Source organism: Capsicum annuum, chromosome 2 (genome assembly GCF_002878395.1).
Source record: "Capsicum annuum cultivar UCD-10X-F1 chromosome 2, UCD10Xv1.1, whole genome shotgun sequence".
NCBI lineage: Eukaryota > Viridiplantae > Streptophyta > Magnoliopsida > Solanales > Solanaceae > Capsicum > Capsicum annuum.
Genome location: NC_061112.1, coordinates 143,795,410 through 143,812,873, shown reverse-complemented (window position 1 = coordinate 143,812,873; position 17,464 = coordinate 143,795,410). Strand labels below are relative to the sequence as shown.

Below are 17,464 nucleotides of genomic sequence, written 5' to 3'. Positions count from 1 at the left end.
CATTTAATTATGTTTTCTCGATACAATCTTTAATTTTTCTCCCTTTAAATTGTTCACAAATCATGTTGGATTGACAAGACTAGTTTATGTTATTTAATTGTTCACAAATTATAATAGAATTGCATGATTTAATATTGTTTTTATTCGATGTATCTCGAGTAACAGGTCCAACCGTATTAATTCACTTATCAATTTGTTCTTTTTAATTGTTCTTGAATTAAAGCATTTGAGGTACTTATTCAAATAAAAATACATGCACGTCGGTTTTTTTTCAATTCAAAGTAAATGCATGTCCATATTGTTAAATCATCATTTGCGTCCGTTTTGGATCACTTGAGATTAAAGCTCGTAATTGCTTTGTGTATAAGGCAAAATACTGCAAGTCCCAAACACTGATAGTAATTTCATAAAAGAATAAGGGCAGGACTTGGAGATGAAAGTTACATTATGACAATTAGATCTATTTTCTCACACCTTATAAAAATTAGTACAGAAGTTAAACGTCAAACCTTAAAGAAACCACAAAGAGAAATTTATACAAATAAAATAAATAATAGAAAATATGTAGTCTCAAAACTCAAGTGGATAGAGGACAAGAAATGGAATAGTCGTTTTCATAGTCCTTCAAGTGTGCTCCACAACACAAAAGATGAATAACTCAACGCCCACTCTCTCTCGTGTCTCCATTTCCCCCTTCTCCTTTCACTTTCACCTAACACCCTTCCAATTCTTTAATTTTCTTTTTGGTGATTTGCCATTGTAAGAATGAGTGCTATGCTGCCTGGCCCCAAAATCACTTCTCTCTCTCTCTCTCTCTCTCTCTCTCTCTCTCTCTCTCTTATTTGGCCTGAAACCATTACATAAAGTATGACATAAATAAATGAAGAGATATGAATGAAACACCCTTATTCTTTCCTCATCAGCAGCACAACAGCCTAAGCCAACACGACACTTCATAATAAAAAGTTTTTATTACTTCCCCCCTTCCCCCTCTACGCCCACCCCCACCAACCTTTTTCCTATACTATAAATTAATTGGTACAGTCGTAGAATTGAATGACAGCAAATCCCTCTTATTTTTATTTTTTGTTATTTCTCTCGTCTCCCATAGAGTTTTACTAAAACAAAAAAAAAAAGAGAACACGAAATAAACTTCACATTACACAAAGCCTTTCACTTTTTTCCTTTTTCTCTCTCTTTCTGTGGCTCTGCCTCTGCCTCTGCCGCTGCTAACGTTGTTTGCTGACAACACTACACAAATTTCAGAAAGACTTAAAAAGAGAGCCACCACCCTCTCACAAAAAAATTCTTCATTCTCACTCTCTCCACTCTTTGCTACAGTTTTTTCTCGTTTCTCATCCCATTTTTAGCTCACAGAAATAGACTCAGCAGCAGCTAAATGGGTATTTGGAACAACCTATTATTTTCCCTTGTCCTCCTTTTTATTTTCCCTTTTTGTACACCAGATCCAAATGATGAGATGTGCTTAACCCATCTCAGTCAATCTTTACAAGACCCTTTGAAGAATCTTCAAAACTGGACTAAATCCTCTTTTACTAAACCTTGTGATGGGTTCACTTCCTATCTACAAGGTGCAACTTGTAACAATGGTCGCATCTATAAACTTACCCTTTCCAATCTTGCCCTTAAGGGTACCATTTCTCCTTATCTTTCCAATTGTACTAATCTCCAAGCCCTCGACCTTTCCTCCAACTCTATCTCCGGACCAATCCCTTTAGAACTACAATTCCTCGTTAATCTTGCCGTCTTAAATCTCTCTGCTAATCAACTCTCAGGCCAAATCCCTGAACAGCTCGCCATTTGCGCATACCTTAATGTGATTGATCTTCATGATAATCAGCTAAGTGGGGTTATCCCACAGCAGCTGGGCCTCCTTGTTAGGTTGTCAGTTTTCGATGTATCGAACAATCGATTGTCGGGTCCAATACCGGTTTCACTGGGTAATCGGAGCGGTAACTTGCCCCGATTCAATGCCAGTTCGTTTGATGGGAATAAGGATCTTTATGGGTACCCATTACCACCCAAAAAGAATAACGGGTTATCCGTTTTGGCAATTGTTGGGATCGGATTAGGAAGTGGATTTTTGAGTTTAGTGCTAAGTTTTACAGCTGTTTGTATATGGTTAAGAGTTTCTGAGAGAAAATTAGATGCTGAAGAAGGGAAAATTAGTCAACTTATGCCTGATTATTGAATACAAATTATAATTTTCAAATTACAGGTATGTTTATTTATTTATTTTAATTTTAGGCTGGTTTGTTTTGCCCTTTTTCTTTTTCATTTTTGTTGGTTTTAAATTTTCTTTTTTAGGTTCATTATTTTTGTTTAGCTTTGTTTTTCTAACATTTGACCCCAATTACAAATATGTAAAGGATTGAAGAAATTTGGAATTGAGTTTCTGGTACATATATAATTACTAGTACTTAGTAGTACAGCATTAATCTGTAGTCTAATTTGATGCCATGGAAGTGGGTTGGCTTGCGTCCATTTCCAGGTTGTAACAACTTGTACGTGGATAGTACTTATCCTAATATTAAAAAAATAAGGCAAATCGTGCATATATTTTATAGCAAATCATAGACGATAAATGTGGCTCATTTCCAGCTTTGCTCCCACACCACGACTTGTTTTTTGTATTTTAGTTTTTAGTTTTTGGAACAGTCTTGAGGGTGGTTTTGTTGGTACCAACTTTTTAAATATTGTTCGGTTGCAAAACCCAACCATTGTCCTAATTTTTTTTTGTCAATATTGATGACTAAAGAAGCCAAGGGTTAATTGTCACTGCACTTAGTATTATTCTGTTGTAACAATAAATCTTTTTTTTTTTTTTAAAGAAAAAAATATATAACTACTCCATATAGTAGCCTTTGAATATGCATATCGAATTGATGATGATGGACTTTAGTGGCAAATTCGTCAACTTCACTTGAGATGCTTAGGATTTAATGGAGTTGATTTCTCATCTGTTATTTAATAGAGTACTTACTAGTTATCATCTCAAACCGTTATTTATTTATTTTTGTTAAAGAAAATTGAAATCTAGAGGGGAAAGACTACTTTATGAGATAATACTAGCAGCTATTATTTTGCATTAAAAAGAAAAGGAGTAGCTCTTATCTGAAGGACCATCTAAAAAATCAACTTAGATTCACTCTTTCTAATTCTAAATTTGTGATAGCTTAGTTTTTTTCATTATATTTCTAATAAGTGGTGTTCTAAATAATTAATGCTCTTCCAATTTTACCTTTCTTTGAATATAAGAAAGTTTTACATAACCAAAGTATTTATTAAGTGTAAGTTAGGAATTGGTAGGTTCTTTAAAGGTGTGCAAGTCAAGCTAAAAATACCATTTATTTAGAAACTTATATAAGCAGTACAATTCGGCAAAAGGATGTTTAACCGATTAATACAGCTCCTCAATGAGTTGAACATCACCAACAAAAAGAAACATACTCCCTCCTCCTCAAATTATCCGTTCCAAATTAAGATGACACATTAATTAAGAAAAATAGTTAATAACATGGCTAGTTTATCATAGTACCCCTATTAAATGATGTTTACATTTTAATTTAAAGAAAAAGTAATTAATGCAAAGGGTAAAAATACATGAAAAAATAAATTTGTCTCTACAAGTAAAATGGGAATTCAAACTAGGACATTTGGGACGAGTAATTTGGGACGGAGTGATTATATAGTTAGGGGAATTCAGGTTGGTGCCAACATATATATAAGTAAAAGATATTTGTGGCGCCTCAATGTTTGGTACAATCGGTGTTTGTTTACGCGTTGTTATAATGAAGAGGTCTAGAAAATTTGAGCAACAAAAAACAGCAAAATCGGAATATGGATTCGTCCAATGTCTGTTAGGATTCTATGATAGATACACTTTCTTGTGCCATCCAAATTTCTAACCAATTTGAATCCAGGTTTCCTTTTTCACCTTACTATTACCCCTGATGTTAGGTCTCCAAAAAATGGTGTCATAAGATTTCCATTTTTATAGGAGTATCTGTTGTCCTTGGACACCATTTTAAATTTATTCTAAACAGAATAACATTTTCTAAAAAATTAAAAACAATTTACGTTACCCTTCCTATCCTCCTCTGCCTTAAAGAGAAGCCTTGTAAACTTGTAAGCACACAAATGGAATGACAATACTTCCTCCTTTTCCTAATAAGTAACTATGAGCCCGTTTGGCTCAGCTGATTTAAAATACTACATTGATAAGCATTAAGTGCTCATAAGCATTTTACTAAAACGGAGTGAGTTATCGAACATTTCAAAATTCACTCGTGCATGCCCATTGTTTAGTTTTTCTTCTTTTTGCGGTAAAATCTTTTTTTTTTTTTTTAATAATAAATTTTAGAACATCTTAAATACAAAAAAGAGAGTGAAATTTTTTGGAAAGGGATTTAAAAATATTTCCTGTACTTCCAGTTTTGCATATCCAAAGACGAGAGTAGTGCGATAATGTTTATACCAAATCAATTACACCTGCACAGTAATGTTTATGCTAAATCAACCACTTGTTCGATATAATAGTTGCTCTCAGGGCACTATAAATGGGGAGTATTCAATTCTTTTCTATCAACAGTTGAACAAGTTTTCTGAAACGCAGCTATAAACATCAACTATTGAAAAACGGCATTGTATAGTGGACATCACATTGTCACCAAACACAATAAGTTGCCAATTAGTGTCTTTTTTGAATGTGCATAAGCAAAAGCTTGGTTGAAGTTCAAATTTCAGCTATTTGTGGTATAATTGACTGTAGTGGATCTAAGTGGTTGACATCATTATTTACTTTGGGCTAGCCTGTCTCTAAGCCAAATGATTCTTCATAGCTTCTTCACTTCTTTTCTTAATGATTTTTAATAGTTCCATTTAATTTCTCTAGTGAAAAATCTTATAATACCTGTTTCAAAGCGTGACTAAAAGTCTTTTTCAATACGCATGATGCTGTTTATTGCTGATTTGATTTGATTTGATTCCTCTACTGTAACTAGATAAGATTTTCATCTAGCTACGTTTAAAAATCAAAGCATGCTCTCTTTCTAATTTTGTCCCACGTTATTTTGAAATACTATAACTATGGAGATACAGAAGAGAGCTCCTGTATATTGTATAGCATCAGTATCAATTACCCTGTTTTCTTGAATTGTTGATTCAAGATACCTGAAATTTCCTTCCTTGGGTATAATTAACCTGTGTAGCAATATTGATCACTTCCGCATCTGCCTCGTGTGATGCATCATTGAACTTGCACTGCATGTATTTTGTCTTGGTCCTGCTCAATTTTAAACTTTTTAACTCTATGATCTATATCTAAATCTCCAATCTATCGTTAACTCAGCAGTGTATCTCTCCAATCAATATTAAGTCATCCGCTAATAACATACACCATGATACGCATACCTCCTCTTAATATATTGTGTTAATTCATCCATCACCAGCACAACAAAATGGACTAAGAATGGATCCTTGTTCTAACTCCATCTCGGTTGGAGAGTGTTTTGAGTCTCCTTCCACTATTCTCAATTAAATTTTAACTCCACCATACATTTCCTTAATCTCTCTTGTGTATGTGACAATGCAAGTACACATCTGGACCCCAAACATCTTCATTAGAAATTTTATCGAATGCATGTATTTTGCTATTTTCTTAAAAAAGCGCTTGACTTTCATAATTAATTGTTTCGACATGAATTCAAATTAATTCTTGAAACTAGACACATCCATTCTCATCCTCATCACTAATATGCTCTTCCAAATTTTTATAGTGTGTTCTAAACAAATGTTTATTCGTTATTTTTATATTTCATTGCACTATCACTCGTATAATTAGACACACACGTGTCAAATTAAAATCGTAAATTCAATTTATGGTTCAACGTCATCGCGTAAAATTAAAACAGTGAAGAAATATTTATGTGATTTTCAAACGCAGTCATTTTAATCTATATCTATATCTATATCTATATCTATATCCATAATATATTAAAAATGTCAACATCCTTAAAAAAGTGATTTGAATTTTTTGTCGAAAGACTCGACAAAACTGTCTTTTCACTTTTTTTTTTAATTTATTATTTAATTATTTTTTATTATATTAACTAGACTTCCTAAAATATACGAGACTCCTAAAATATATAGTAGGAGAATTAATTAATATTTTTCTTTCTACAAGACTTCCTAAAATATATGAGACTCCTAAAATATATGGTAGAAGAATTAATTAATATTTTCTTTTTCTACTATTCAATTAGAAAAATACTCCTAAAATTAATTAAGGAAATAATTCTATAAATATTGAGATGTACGTTAAACTAGAGAACAAACTGATTTGCCTATTGGGAAAATATGATTGATGTTCATCTAACTTGATTCGATTGTATGTCTAGATAGGTGGATGCTTGATTTTCTAATCCTCAACTTCTTCACTGTTTTTGTCAGCATAATAGAATTTAACATGTGCGTATATATATGTTTTCTTTGTTTTCATTCAAAATCATTCTTTAGGGTCAAAATTTTCACTCAAACAATAATTAGTTGGATCAAAATCAAAACTTTGTGATCACTATTATTTTATTTTTTCAATAATTTATAGGTCGTAGATGAATGTCGGTTGGTTTTGAAGAATTTCTTGTGTAAATGTTAGGTTTAATTATATTGTTTTGATATCTTTATTATCTTATTGTTTTATTTTAATTTGCATATGCTAGATGAATGTGGGTCGGCTTTGAAAGTTTTTTTTAGTTAAAGATTAGGTTTAATTGTATTATCATAATATCTCTATTAGTTTATTTTTTTTTGGTAGTTTACAGTTCGTAGTTGAATCTCGATCGACTTTAAGAAATTTTTGTGTGTAAAATTTAAGTTTAATTGTATTGTTTTGATATCACACTTTTATCGTATTATTTTGTTGCAGTTTACAGGTGATAGATAAATGTTAGTCGGCTTTGAGGAATTTTTTTGTGTAAAGGGTAGGTTTAGTTGTATTATTTTAATATCTTAATTATCGTATTATTTTGTTATTGTTTACAGGTGGTAAATGAGTGTCGGACGACTTTGAAAAAATTTTTGTGTGTAAAGATTAGATTTAATTGTATTATTGTGATGTCTCTATCATTGTATTGTTTTGTTGTAATTTACAGATAGTAAATGAATGTCGATTGACTTTTAAAAATATTTTTGGTAAAAGTTAAGTTTAATAAATAAATTCTCCATATTTACATACTCAAAAGATATTAAATTTAATTATCATATTCATATTTATTATTTAAACAAATATTTTATTTAGTATAATGTTTGAACTCTTTAAAGTGAGTTACACACAAGGCGCGTACACCTAGCTATAGCTAGACTAGTAAATTTAAAAAATTGTAACACAATTTATCATAATCTACAACTTCTTTCTCCATCATGAAAAATCAAGTCTTTAATACAAAAACATCATTCTCACAGAAGAAAAGAAGTTAGAATCATGAACAATACTATTTTTTTTCTCATGGAAGCACGGTAGGCATGAAGAGTAACAGACAATTTTAAAGTGATATTTTAATTTAAATAAATTTGAAGTTAAATAAAGCAAGACTAAAAGCGATTGATCTGCCTTTTCGTCTTGTGGAAGAATAAAAACATTGAAGCAGATTGGATGGGCCCCTGAACACAAATATTCAACTCCCCCACCGAAAGTAACATCCGATTAAAGCCACAAAATAATATGCAAAGGAGTCAGATAGGGGATCTTTTGTCACCATCTCTAATTTGTATTTTTTTAATACTAATAGTTTTAATGTAATATATAAATTTTTATAAATTATATTCGAACGTGATTTCAGTTTTTAATAACTTTATGTTCCGTTACACGTAAATTCAGTCACTAACGGAGAAAAATTAGAAATCAATCCATTTAAAAATTAATTCATTTAAATAGCAAAACGTATAACTTTATGCATTATCCATTTCACATTACTTATCTATTTTTCCCTCCGCTCGTTCCTTAATAAATCATAAATAAAAATGATATTTTTTTTTAATTCATTCTTTTTAATGGATAATATATTTATGCGGGTGATTTATCAATACAATGATTAATATTAGAGGAACTTTTTAATATTATTCTTAAAAAAACAATCATTTAAAGGTAAAATGAAAAAATTAAATCAACTTTACCATTTTTCTGTAGATTAATGATTAATTTAAAATAAATATATTTTAATAATATGAATAAGTAAAATCGAATGGAGTAAGTAGTATTTTTATGAAGTAAAAGTAAAAGAAGTAGGGTGGTCAAAGAGAACATTGACGCATCTCATTAAAATGGGTCATGGGAGAATGACATGCGTCATAATACTAATGGGTCCTATTCTTGCTACATTCAAGATTCCGGAATCCGGAGGACTCTTCCCTTGCAGTGCGGTGGGACCCACTATAGCATATTTTTAAATATCCAAAAATAATTTATTAAATATATTTCTACTTTGCATTATTTAAATCTTTTTAAGATTATTAACATTCACTTGTATAAGACCTTTTATGTCAAAAAAATTTAGGCACATCTTAAATTGAAAGTTGTACTTCATCAATTTTATTTTATACTAATTTTTCCCCACTGTATCAAAATTATGATGGCGGAATACAAGGGGAGCACAACTATCTTGACTAATAGAACCCATTTTGTGTTGCTTATTTTAATTTCCTTTTATCTAAGTTCGTTTGATCTAATCTATTTGGTCCGTGTCAACTAGGTTGCCTCTTCAATTAAAATAAGTATCAAACCTAATAACTCAAGCAATTAACAAGCACGCATTAAAAATGAAGATTAGATGCCTAAGTGATTAAATCGTGCCTACCAATATCTTCAAGTAGTTTTTATATTTTAAAATGAATATAGTTGACCCACATGCTTGCCAGATGGACCCATGAGATAGGCCGTGTGCTAGTGGACAGACAATACATAGAACATCAAACGTACAAACGAGATACTGCAATCCATCAGTTGTTTTGAATAATACAAAATGAATACCTAAGGTGTGCATTTCTTCATTGTTTGATAAAACTCAAATACGATAGGAAAAATCAAGACAAAAACCTAAGAAATGTGGGTTAGGGTTTGTCATGTTGCATAGATGAACATCGCTAATGAAAAATATAACTTGTCCAAATCAATCCATTTATAATTCAAGGAAACTGACAAGTACGATTTCAAGCATATTTGCTGCTTGTGTCATCTTGTTCAAATCACAGCAATGTGTTTAATTTGATGCTCCATCAGTAGTACACCACCCCGTGTGACTTGCCTATGCTGATGTTGCGGCCGAGTCTAGACATGGAATTGGCATCAACATGATCTGTCTCATCATAGATCTCCTCCTGCACCAAGAAATTAGTACCAAGTTTAGGTGACAGAATATAGAATCAACTTAGAGAAGGAAACATTTTGTTTACTTTTAGAAGCTCCTCAATGACATCTTCCATGGTAATGATCCCAATTACTTCTTCTGAAGAACGAGCTGAAAGTGATTTTTCCTTAATTGGAAGGATCTCGGGGTGAACTTCCTCTGACCACCTTCGGCTTTTTGAGTACTCTCTTCGCGAAATACTTGCATTGAATCTCTTTGATTTCCTCAGTGATCGTTCGACCCTTGAACTTTTCCTTTGATAAAAGATTTCTCCAGGAATGTTCAATCTCACTTCTCTTACTGATGTGGCATTTCACATGTAAAAATCTCGAGCAAGTAAGATAAGCTAGATCATGGTAAAATGGCAAGAAAATAGATAGACCGTATGTTCTTCCTCACCACCAGCGGACAGATTGGCGCTTTCTTTATCCATTGTGCCATCTTGCCTTTTCACAACAGCAGCCATGTGGCTGAGGCCTTTCTGGAATTCATTTAGAATGTCATACAATGGCATTGTCTCTGAAACTCTAGCATGTTTTGCAAACGATGTCAGGGGGATTATTTAACAATGTGGTATGTCAAGGCTATGATTCACTAAGCTAAGAAAATATTACAGTAGTCTGTTAGGGTTTAGAACTTATAGACTAATAAAAACTTGGATGCGATTTTCTTGACACTAAGCAGTAGTTAGTACAGCGATGACTTAACAGTTTCATGCAAAACTTGGGATATTCTTTCCAACTTAGCTACCTTGGGATACGCCGTAGTGTTACATTCTTAACGGGCACCTTGTCTCTTGGATTAATTGTCACCAAATTCTTCACCTGTTTGACGGAATAATGAACTCTTATGATGCTATCACCACAATTAGTAAGTAAAAACTTATTTTTATCAGAACCAGGCATTTATATGAGAGCTATTTTAACTCACAGAAAGATTCAGGCAGTAATGACTTGACATTGCTAACTTGGATCTATAAAAACTCTTATTCCGCTCTTCTTGAGTAGGTAAAATTAAAGCTTCTTGCATACTCAAGAGTTTAATTTTTGTTTGAATGAAGTTTGTAGAAACCATTTTTTTCACATGTTATTGTTGGTAAAGCTTTCTTTCAAATACATTATGTCATTTTGCATTTCCATTTTCTGTATAAACACACATGCCATGAAAATCCTTGGTGCTTGCTCAGTGTGTTCCTGAGTTTCTTAGAAATCTAAGGCATCATTATTCATCAAAACCTTTTTTTCTTTTCTTTCCCTCTTTCTAAGGTACTGCATTTAATTTCTTCATACACTTTGGCTATTTATTGCTCTTTGATAGTCATCATCTTATTTTATCACAACAGGCAACATAAAAGGGATGACGATGAAAAATTTCCCTGTTGGGACACAGCGATTCCGAGCTTGATTCAAGCAAAAAAGTCAGCAGTATTTCCGGGGATTTGTTTAATTTTAAGTTCCTCTTTTTGAGCCATATGCAGAAGAACTAACAGCTATAGCATGTTTTGGCCTAGCTCTTATCAATTTTCATAGCAAAGGTAACAATAATTCAGTGTTACATTCTCAAGATTTACCAGGACAAGTCCAGTTATGTTTGTTCGATGTTCGTGGTAAACTGGAACCCTGCTATGTCCCTTCTCCAAGATTAAATTTATCAGATCCCTGCTCAAAGACATGATATATGTTCTTATCTTACTCATCCCACATCTTAGGTAATTATAATAAATTATAGTAGAAATTATCAGCTTTTTATGTATTTTGGTAAATGGTCTTGTAAACTCTTGTGAAATGTACCTGTCTAGATTGGCATTGATATCAATAGCAAAAGTTTCAGATATAGGAGTCATGGCATCCCTTGCAGTCTTCTCAGTAAGCTCAAGTGCTCCTGCAATTATATTTGTCTCATGAATTGACAATTCTCCTCCTTTTCCTGCCTGATAACAATAATAAATCAGCAGCATTGCAGGTAGATGTACAGTTTGCATCAAATTAGGATAAAGTCAAAGAACAGGAAATGTAGATTCTGATTAGTGGCGGATCAAACAATGGGTTCGCACATTTAGCAGAGCCTAGTGCTTTGGAGTCGAAAGAAGGATAGAACAACCGTCCTTAGCAGAGAGCAACATGTTAAGTACCTTATTACCGTGCATGTCAACTAGTGTTCTCAATTCAGCTCGGCGAAATAGAGCTTTATGTCCTTTCCCCAACAGGAAGTCTAAGATCTGATGATTAGGAACATAGGCAAACAAAATTATACATAGAACACTTTTGCGATAAGTAGTCTCACACATTGTTTTCTGGAAATATACAATAAGCTGCATTTCTCGTAAATGCAGGTAAATGTCCTCACCTTGCTTATCGGATAGGCTATTGGAAACCAAAACCAAATAAGAACGCGAACAAGTGGAGCAACTGTTGCACCAATGGCTAATCCATATCTTTTACAGAGAGACTGTGGTATAATCTGCATACCAAATGTTAATTGGAACTCTATACTTCACAATAGAAAATGAAAACAAAGGCAGAAAAAAACATTAAAAAAATCCCTTTTTGCGCTTGCTAAGGCATTTCATTTGCATTATTTGACAACTAACCTCACCAAAGAGGAGTATCAATGTTACTGAAAGAAGAATTGCTCCCCAATCTGGCACTAACTCATCAAGAAAAACAGGAAGTGCCTGGGAAATCAAGGTATTCCTATCAATTGCAATTGTATTATAGTAACCGTTATGGTTCTTTTATTGTAGCAATGCCTACCTCCATAGCAGCAGCATTGCTGATCAGAAGCGTACATAGCAATAGATGTTGTTGCTTCACAATGGGCAAGATCTTTGCTGAAGTTACCACAAAAATAGTAGTTAAACAAGTTGATCATTCATAATTAAAAAAAGGTAACTCTTCAATCTTCTCAAAAGAACCAAAAAAATCTTAAAAGGTCATTCGTAAACTCTAGAAGTGGATGTGACACTTGTTACACTATCAATTCTTTAAGAAAGTCTGAAGTATTAGTTTAAATCTTATCGTCGTTGCTTGGGAAGGCATAGAATGAGTAGAGATTTCATGCATGTATAAAGAAATGGAGCAAGAAGAAAGAAATAAATATATGTGGAGAGCGCATACAAGCATGAAGACGGTCTTTTGGTGTTCCAGATTTTGCAAGAACCTCAAGATCAAGTACGCTCATAGACATGAGGCCTAATGTAAGCCCAGACATGAGACCAGCACACAACACTAGAAATACAACTGCTGCAATATAGATGAAGAACTCTGCATTGCAACATTTCAAGTACGTATGTCCCATTTTAGTTTCGTTTCTCCTTTTATTGTTTCTTCTTAACGAAATGTAATTATCTTTGTGGCTATGCTTGAAGGATTTAAGATGAAAAATAAGCTAGATTTGGGCGAGAAATCCCATGAACAATCAGTGGAATATCTTTTTGCCTGCATGCAGGGAATAATAATATACTATGAATTCCAAACAAGGCAATATTATTTCATTTGATCGATTCTTTTAAAGAAGCAATTAGCCAAGAAGTAAAACGAGAAACAAGACATAAGCGGATGTATAACCTTCGAATCGACCTTTATTTATATAGATATAATTTTTTGAAGAATACTAAATTTACATTGAGTTCGAATCTTTGTCACAAAAATGGAGGTGAAATAGTACTTCATGGCTATTAAATTAAAATCTTAAAGTCGCCTTTGAAACAAGATTTGTAAGCATATGGATCCGACGAATTGGCCCAACTTTAATTAAGGCGGCCACGCATTGCTTGCTATATTTTAAACTAGCGGCCAAGTTTAAATCTCTTGGTTTACTCGATAAGTACATGAATCTAATTGTTGTCATGTTCATTTTAGCAGTACATAATTGTTTCTTTTGAATAAAGACATAATTCCCGTTTAGAACCTGCCAGTTAGAAGTTAGCTATCAAAGTTCATTCAGGAAAAGTGAAATACAAAAGGTCTTGTGAAAGTAATGTGAAGGGTATATGATAGTTATAAGTCACAATAATTAATATTTTAAAATAACTAAAAAAATTATAATACATGAAAAAATCACAAAAATAAATAAATCATTTAGCTTTCAAAATTCGAACGATGTTTCGTGAATTAGGATGACGAGAGTAATATACATATACAATAGATTGTCATGCATAATCTTTACGAGACGACTGTAACTAATTGTTTCTTTCAAAGTGTGCCTCAATTTTGTTCATAACAAAGATATTAGATACTCCATTTTATACAAACCTAAATTTTTTATGCTATTAACGTGTGATAATTTTATATGCCTCTTATGAATTTGCACCTCGGGAGTGAAATATCTGTTGCATGAAAGTGGTGGAATTTGGGTCTTAATTTGGGTTTTGAGAATGGATAGTTGGGTGAGTTATTTAAATTTTTGATAAAATAACTTAAACCTGTGCAAATGTCTAGAATTATGTCACGTGTACATCATTTGGTTTAAGGGTATATACAATCCCAAAGAATGATGGCAAGGGGAGTAAATTTCGCTTATGATCACTTAACTTTATTTCCATTAGACAAAAGTTATTTTTCTTTCATTCATTACATAAAAGTTATTTTACTTTTCTTCAATCATCACAAAAGTCAATATGAGTGAATTTTACAATAATTTCATCTGAAAAATAATGTGACAACTAATTATTGAGACCATGTGTAACTTAATTCAAACTTCGTACTAGTATGATATTGTCCGCTTTGGGTCAAGCCCTCACGGATTTGTTTTTGGGCACCTCCCAAAAGGCCTCATACTAATGGAGTTGGGCACCTCCCAAATCGCTATCACTGTTGAATTTTGCTACCTCGTACTTTACTCCGAATATTTTATTTTTATCGAGTATAGTACCACCAACCACAAATTTATTTTTGTGAATGAGCAAAATATGTGCTCTGATACCACTTGTCTCCCATTTTGGTGTTTGGTGTACATTTCAATTGAGCTGAGGCTCTCAATTTATAGACAGAAGAACCTGCTTACCAGTACCATTTTCTTCCAGCCAAAATTGAATTGACATTGCAATCGAAATTGACAAAATGCAAAGGTTGAAAAAATGGATAGTCAACTAAGTCTGAGCAGCCAAATTGGACAAGTAAAAACAACATGCAAAAATTTTAGAACATTGATTTTTCTGCATTCATATAGAGCTGGACCCCAACAAATCTCCCCCTTCAGACCCATGGACCCGAAGGAGGTATCCTCATTCTTCTCAGAGAGAGCTCATGCCAACAAGTTCTTTGCACAATTTGAACTTGTCTTTTGGCACTACCTTTGTCAGCATATCCGTAGGATTTTCAGTCGTTCTTGAAGGAACCGCTTGAGCCATATTATTTCCTTGCCAGCTGCAATAGCCGCAATATACTCAGCTTTAGTTGTAGATAGTGCGATGCCCTTCTGCAATTTCGAATGCCATGATATAGCTTCCCCTGAAAAAATGTAAATAAAAATTCAATAGTAGATTTTCTGTTATCAATGTCACCCGCTATATCAGCATCTGTATAGCCCTTCAAGATTGGATCATATCCTCCAAAACACAAATATTCTCCCGAGGTTCCTCTTAGGTACCTCAATATCTATTTGACTGTTTTCCAGTGTTCCTTTACTGGATTTTCAAGAAACCTGTTGACAACACCAACTGTGTGAGTAATATCAGGTCTGCTACACACTATTGCAAACATTAAACTCCCGATTAATATAGCTCCCCCTGCTCTGCATAATCATTAGGTTGCTCCCCCTCAAACCAAGACCATATCACTTGTGACCTCCTCTTCAACGATAATCCATTTGATTTCGCTAACCATCTTGTACCTCCACTATCAACCAGTGAAACACGCCGCTCGACCACCATTTGTTAAGAAAACTTTCAACACATCATATGTCACTTCACATGATTTGCCAAACAGATTTGTCAAACATTTTGTACCCTGTCACACCTCGTTTTCGCTCGAAGGGATCCTAGGTCGAAGGATTTTTTCAATTAAAGTGACGATATTGAATAGGGCTTATTTAGTTTCAGAATCGCCACTTGGAATTGAGTTATGGTGTTCAAAGTCACCTTTTTAAATCCCTAATCAAAAGGAAATGACTCTTTATTAGTCTGCGAAAACAGAAGACCGGGTAAGGAATTCTGTTGACCGAAGGAAAGGTGTGAGGCACCCCTCGAGTCCCGTGGTTCTAGCACAGTCATTTTTATTGACTTATACTTAACTAAAACTATTTTGATAAATTATGTTAAGTCTTAAATTTGCTTATTTTTAATATCTAAAATCTGTATTAAAATAAAAAAGTAATTTTAGAAAAAATATTTGTCAAAGTGCATTATTGTATCCATGAATTTTTAAATATCTCAAAAATATGTGTATGCCGCATTCTTAATTAAGACAAATATATTAAACATGTCTAAAATTTACCTAATATTAAAACTTTAGTTTGTCACTTGTAAATTAACTTGACCAAAATTCATTTTTTAACAAATAATTATCAATATTTGTTAATGATAATATAATAATAAAAATAAAATAAAATAATAATAATAATAATAATAGAAATATAAAAAAAAAAAAAAAACTAACTATATAATACAAATTTTAATATAATCTTTAAGTCTACTGTTCTTTAATTAATTTAAATAAATAAATAATGATAATAATAAATTAAAACACACATATACAAATAAATAATTGTAAACCATTTTATACCTCAACAAATTGTAAATTATATATTTTTTTTGATAAGTTTACACATAAACAGTCCATGGATTTTCTGAATCGTGGCAGCAGCACTTCTCCAGTGGAACGCCGGTAACGGAGTGACGACGGGGAAAGGAAAAGGAAAAAGAAGAAAAGGGGGGCACCGAAGTGGCGTTTCCACCGATCGTTGAGGAAAATGGGAGAGAAGATAACGGGAACGAGGAGAAGGGAACGACGGTGGCGATGGCTGTGCGTCGCTGTCCATGGCTTCGCCATTATTGGCATCTCCAGTGACGGAAATAGAGTAGAGACAGTGGTGATTAGATCTGGTATGTAGGACGATGAGGAAGGAGTTTTGGGTTGCGGGTTATTGATTTCGGTGTGAAGATGCGACGACGTTCGCCGGTGGGGTGGCAGTTGGTTCGCCGTTGTGGCTTTGCCGGTGGTGGTGACTGGTCGGCGCTGGCCATATTTCGCCATTTTCGGCAAGTTTCCGGCGAAAACTCGCCGGAACAGTTTTTCTTTTCGATTGTTTCTACCTTTTCTAATTTTTAATCACATTTTTCTACTGATTTTTTTTGCTATTTTTTAATCATATGCATTTATGTAATAATACGTGGAATAAAAAAAATAAAATTTATAAATACGTGAATTTGTTGATGCATATATCAGTGAATATATATATGAAGTCATGTGAATATGAACATGAATAGTCTATGATACACATATAATTCTATAGGAAGAAAATGGATTATGTGTGCATGCATAGTCTGTGCATTTATTTTTAACTTTTCCTTTTCATTTTTAATAAAACAATATTTAACATAGTACAATATTATATTCGATGATTTGATCACACAATACGTAACAATGCTGAATTCACATAATTAATTAATTATACAGATTGAATAATACATAGAATCACCTGCATACTTTCATACATGTTTTTTTTTTTTACAAATAAACTTAAAACGTAAATAATATAAGATTGAATAAAAAAAAAACTGATACGTATTAAATCAGAAATTTGAATGCTGCTCCGGAAATTCAAACGAAATTCCTACTTTCTTCTTTTTCTCTTTCGATTGATCTTTTTTTTTTTTTTTTTTTTTTTTTTTGTTTTTTTTTAATTTTTCCCTCCCTCTTTTTTTTTTCTATTATTCTTTTCAGTATCTGGTATCTATCTATCTGTAATGAATGTCAATGTACGTTTTTTTTTTTTTTTTTTTTACTGGTTGAGAAGTCCTTATATATGGAAATTTTTGGGGAACAGTTACTTTAAGGAGAGGGTAATTTTAAAATTCAAATTAATTTATAAAAGATAATCCT

At 32.7% G+C, this 17,464-nt stretch overlaps 2 protein-coding genes across 4 annotated transcripts; one reads left to right on the top strand and one right to left on the bottom strand.

Moving 5' to 3' along the window:
• The first annotated feature begins 766 nt into the window (after nt 1-766).
• LOC107860164 (receptor-like protein 44) lies at nt 767-2,412 on the top strand. Its single transcript, XM_016705430.2, has one exon. The coding sequence runs from the start codon at nt 1,400-1,402 to the stop codon at nt 2,210-2,212; it is 813 nt and encodes a 270-aa protein (XP_016560916.1). The 5' UTR covers nt 767-1,399; the 3' UTR covers nt 2,213-2,412.
• A 6,719-nt stretch (nt 2,413-9,131) lies between these two features.
• LOC107861368 (DUF21 domain-containing protein At2g14520) lies at nt 9,132-12,719 on the bottom strand. 3 transcript variants are annotated; one of them, XM_047407332.1, is made up of 11 exons: nt 12,539-12,719; nt 12,176-12,252; nt 12,013-12,096; nt 11,769-11,882; nt 11,554-11,640; nt 11,213-11,352; nt 10,993-11,080; nt 10,173-10,246; nt 9,825-9,949; nt 9,469-9,722; nt 9,132-9,393 (listed from the first exon to the last, which is right to left on the bottom strand). In XM_047407332.1, the coding sequence occupies exons 1-11, from the start codon at nt 12,717-12,719 to the stop codon at nt 9,292-9,294; spliced, it is 1,326 nt and encodes a 441-aa protein (XP_047263288.1). In that variant the 3' UTR covers nt 9,132-9,291. The 3 variants fall into 3 exon arrangements, with proteins under 3 accessions (XP_047263288.1, XP_047263289.1, XP_047263290.1); XM_047407333.1 differs by having other exon boundaries at nt 9,843-9,949; XM_047407334.1 differs by lacking the exons at nt 9,132-9,393; nt 9,469-9,722 and having other exon boundaries at nt 9,873-9,903.
• Between the last annotated feature and the right edge of the window lie 4,745 nt (nt 12,720-17,464).

Bases quoted from the DNA above. Each gene is read 5' to 3' on its own strand.
- LOC107860164 (XM_016705430.2), top strand. From the start codon at position 1,400: ATGGGTATTTGGAACAACCTATTATTTTCCCTTGTCCTCCTTTTTATT.
- LOC107861368 (XM_047407332.1), bottom strand. From the start codon at position 12,719: ATGGGACATACGTACTTGAAATGTTGCAATGCAGAGTTCTTCATCTAT. The intron at 11,641-11,768 runs GTGAGGACATTT...CCTAATCATCAG, and splicing joins TAGCCTATCCGATAAGCAAG to ATCTTAGACTTCCTGTTGGG. The intron at 9,723-9,824 runs GTGGTGAGGAAG...ATGCCACATCAG, and splicing joins AAGCGCCAATCTGTCCGCTG to TAAGAGAAGTGAGATTGAAC.